This window comes from Loxodonta africana, chromosome 7 (assembly GCF_030014295.1).
Source record: "Loxodonta africana isolate mLoxAfr1 chromosome 7, mLoxAfr1.hap2, whole genome shotgun sequence".
NCBI lineage: Eukaryota > Metazoa > Chordata > Mammalia > Proboscidea > Elephantidae > Loxodonta > Loxodonta africana.
In genome coordinates this window covers 75907596-75910418 of record NC_087348.1, presented here as the reverse complement: position 1 = coordinate 75910418, position 2823 = coordinate 75907596, and the positions used below count along the sequence as shown (strand labels likewise).

The 2823-nt window shown below is 42.2% G+C and overlaps 1 protein-coding gene across 1 annotated transcript; it reads right to left on the bottom strand.

Annotated features, from left to right (window-relative positions):
* Window positions 1–1183: 1183 nt before the first annotated feature.
* LOC135232142 (olfactory receptor 5P76-like) lies at window positions 1184–2127 on the bottom strand. The gene is made up of 2 exons (XM_064289460.1): window positions 1665–2127; window positions 1184–1566 (listed from the first exon to the last, which is right to left on the bottom strand). The coding sequence occupies exons 1-2, from the start codon at window positions 2125–2127 to the stop codon at window positions 1184–1186; spliced, it is 846 nt and encodes a 281-aa protein (XP_064145530.1).
* Window positions 2128–2823: the final 696 nt, after the last annotated feature.

Below are 2823 nucleotides of genomic sequence, written 5' to 3'. Positions count from 1 at the left end.
GATTGCCCCTGGGAGTCTGGCCTCCTGAATCCACCCGCTGCCAGTCTAAATCCTAGCGTGAAGGTTCCCCTGCTGGCACGCTTTACTCCCGGCTCCAAAATCAGTTGCTGCCTCCCGGGGACTTCTCGTCCCACCAGCCGTCACCACGCCGCCCCCGCAGACAGGCTGGGACCCCTCCCGGGGTTAGTTCAAGGGAGTGGAGCAGCTCTCCATGCTTGTGCCATGTCAGCGCCCAGTCAAAATCCCAGTGGGACAGTTCCCCGGCTGGGACGCAGCTCTCCCAGCTCCAAGACCAGTCACTGCCTCCCGGGGACTTCTCCCACCGGCTGCGTCGTCATGCCGCCCGAGCGAACCGGCTGGGCCCCCTCCTGGAGTGAGTTCAGGGGGGTAGTGCTGGGCCCCTTGTTTGCCCATCAGCTCCCATGGGCTCTGCCCTAAATCGGGCGCCAAAGGTTACCTGACTGGGAGGCTGGCTCCAGGCTCCGAAAACAATCGCTGCTTCCCCTTATTTGTTCGTTTTCCGTCTCTAAATCTGTGTTTGTTGTTCAGGGTTCGTAGATTGTTATGTACTTGATCGATTCACTTGTTTTTCCGAGTCTTTGTTGCAAGAGGGATCCGAGGTAGCGTCTCCCTAGTCTGCCATCTTGGCCCCGCCTCCATCGCAGGCTGGAATTTTAAGAGTCTATAGAGACCAACCCCAGCAGATAAGCTTTCTTCAAGCACCATGTCTATAGCAGTTTTACTGTCAGGTTCCACTTTGTTATTTCCCCTCAGAAGGTACTCAGTCAAGACAAAACCAGGATTATCCGGCTCATCTCAGCATAATTTGCTGTTGAAAATGAACATGGCCTTAAAGGTTTGTAGGTAAAATAACCATGACTTATGACATAGAATTGCTTTTGAAAAATCGTATATGAATACAACTTAAAAAGGATTTTCAGTAGATTAAGATTTTTTTTGTGTGAGCCAATTTGTGTTTCTTAAATTTAAATTCAATTTAATTTATTAAAGTTAACTCACTCTTGTCTAAGATTTACTGTCTGAAGATTCACCCCCACGTATACTATGAAGCCTCATATGGCTAATTATTTGCAGATATATTTTGCGCACAGGAACCAAATTTCTTTTAATATTACTTTAATGGAATATTATTGCATCAAACCCTACAAAATAAGAGGAATTTCTAAGAAAATATTTTCCTACCCAGCTGTCTCCTGAGAGCAGCCTTAATCTCATTATTCCTGAGACTGTAGATGAGGGGTTTCAACATGGGGATCACCACCATGTAAAACTCAGACACCACCTTGTTCTGGTCAGTAGAGTAGCTGGACTTGGGCATCACATAAATGAACGTAACTGTCCCATAGTACAGGGTGACTGCAGTGATTTGGGATGTGCAGGTGGAGAAGGCCTTGTGGCGGCCCTGGGTGGAGGGCATCTTCAGGATGATGATGAGGATGTAGATGTAGGAGGCGACTATGATAAACAGTGTGACCGTAATAATTGAGCCAGCAGAAAATGAGGGGACCACTGCAGGGATACTGACATCAGAACAGGAAAGTTCAACTAAAGGAGCAAAATCACAGAAAAAATGGTTGACTCGATTAGGTCCACAAAAGAACAAAGAAAAGAAGGAATGGTAAAAGAGGAAGCATTGAGAAAACCATCTACATAAGCCACAGAGAATAACTGATCACAGACTTGCGTGGACATTTTAGTTGAATAAGGCAGTGGGTTGCAGATTGCTACAAAGAGATCATAGGCCATGGCAGCCAGAAGAAAGAACTCAACTGTCCCGAAGAAAGCAGCTGATCCATGTTGGATCCCACATCCAAGATAGGAGATTGTATTTGTCTCCACCAGGAAGTTTATAAGCATATTGGGTGTGACAGAGGATGAAAGCCCTATGTCAGCCAAAGCCAAGTGGCTCAGGAAAAAATACATAGGACGATGGAGCTGAGAAGAGATTCTGATCAGAATGATTGTGCTGAGATTGCCAGATATGGTCACAAGGTAGATGCAAAGGCTGACCATGAAGAGAACGACCCGAAGGGTAGGATCTTCTGTTAAGCCAAATAAAATGAACCCTGTCACTGCAGTGTGGTTCCCATCCACCAGGTAATCCATGAGACAATGTATCTGGTTTCAAAAAAGATCTGTGATGAAAAAATTGCATTAAAGAAGTTATAAATTTCATGGCTCCATTTTCATTAACACACATATGGAAAGTCATTATAAATAAAGATATTCAAGTCTCATTGCATATTAACATGTAATGACAAATACATATTTTTCTTTACCTGTTCATATGCAATTATATATATACACACACACACACGCATTTTTGTTATTGGCAAAAACACTAGAAAATTCAACATATGATGATTTTCTTTTTTATATTTTTTCCAAAAATGCGTTTAAAGTGGTTTTAAAGCTAAAGTATAAAAAAATAGAAACTGATTAGGATAATAAAAGGATTGGTGGATATAATTCCAAACAAAATACAGGATTGTAATGAAAACTTAAGAAAAAGCTATGATTAATCACAAGCTTAATAAATGATAAGAAGAGGGCTAAGATTTATATATATATATATATATCTGTATGTATATATGTGTGTGTATATATATATATATATACACATATCCAAAATCAGAACAACGCTTTTGCTATTGAGTCAATTCTGACTCATAGTAACCCTATAGGACAGAGTAGAACTACCTCATGGGGTTTTCAAGGAGTGAGTTTTAGATTTGAACTGCCAACGTTTTGGTTAGCAGCTGTAGCTCTTAACCACTGCACCACCATACATAGTTCCATTTT

Bases quoted from the DNA above. Each gene is read 5' to 3' on its own strand.
- LOC135232142 (XM_064289460.1), bottom strand. From the start codon at position 2,127: ATGGATTACCTGGTGGATGGGAACCACACTGCAGTGACAGGGTTCATT. The intron at 1,567-1,664 runs GTTTTCTCAATG...TTGCTCCTTTAG, and splicing joins CTCTGTGGCTTATGTAGATG to TTGAACTTTCCTGTTCTGAT.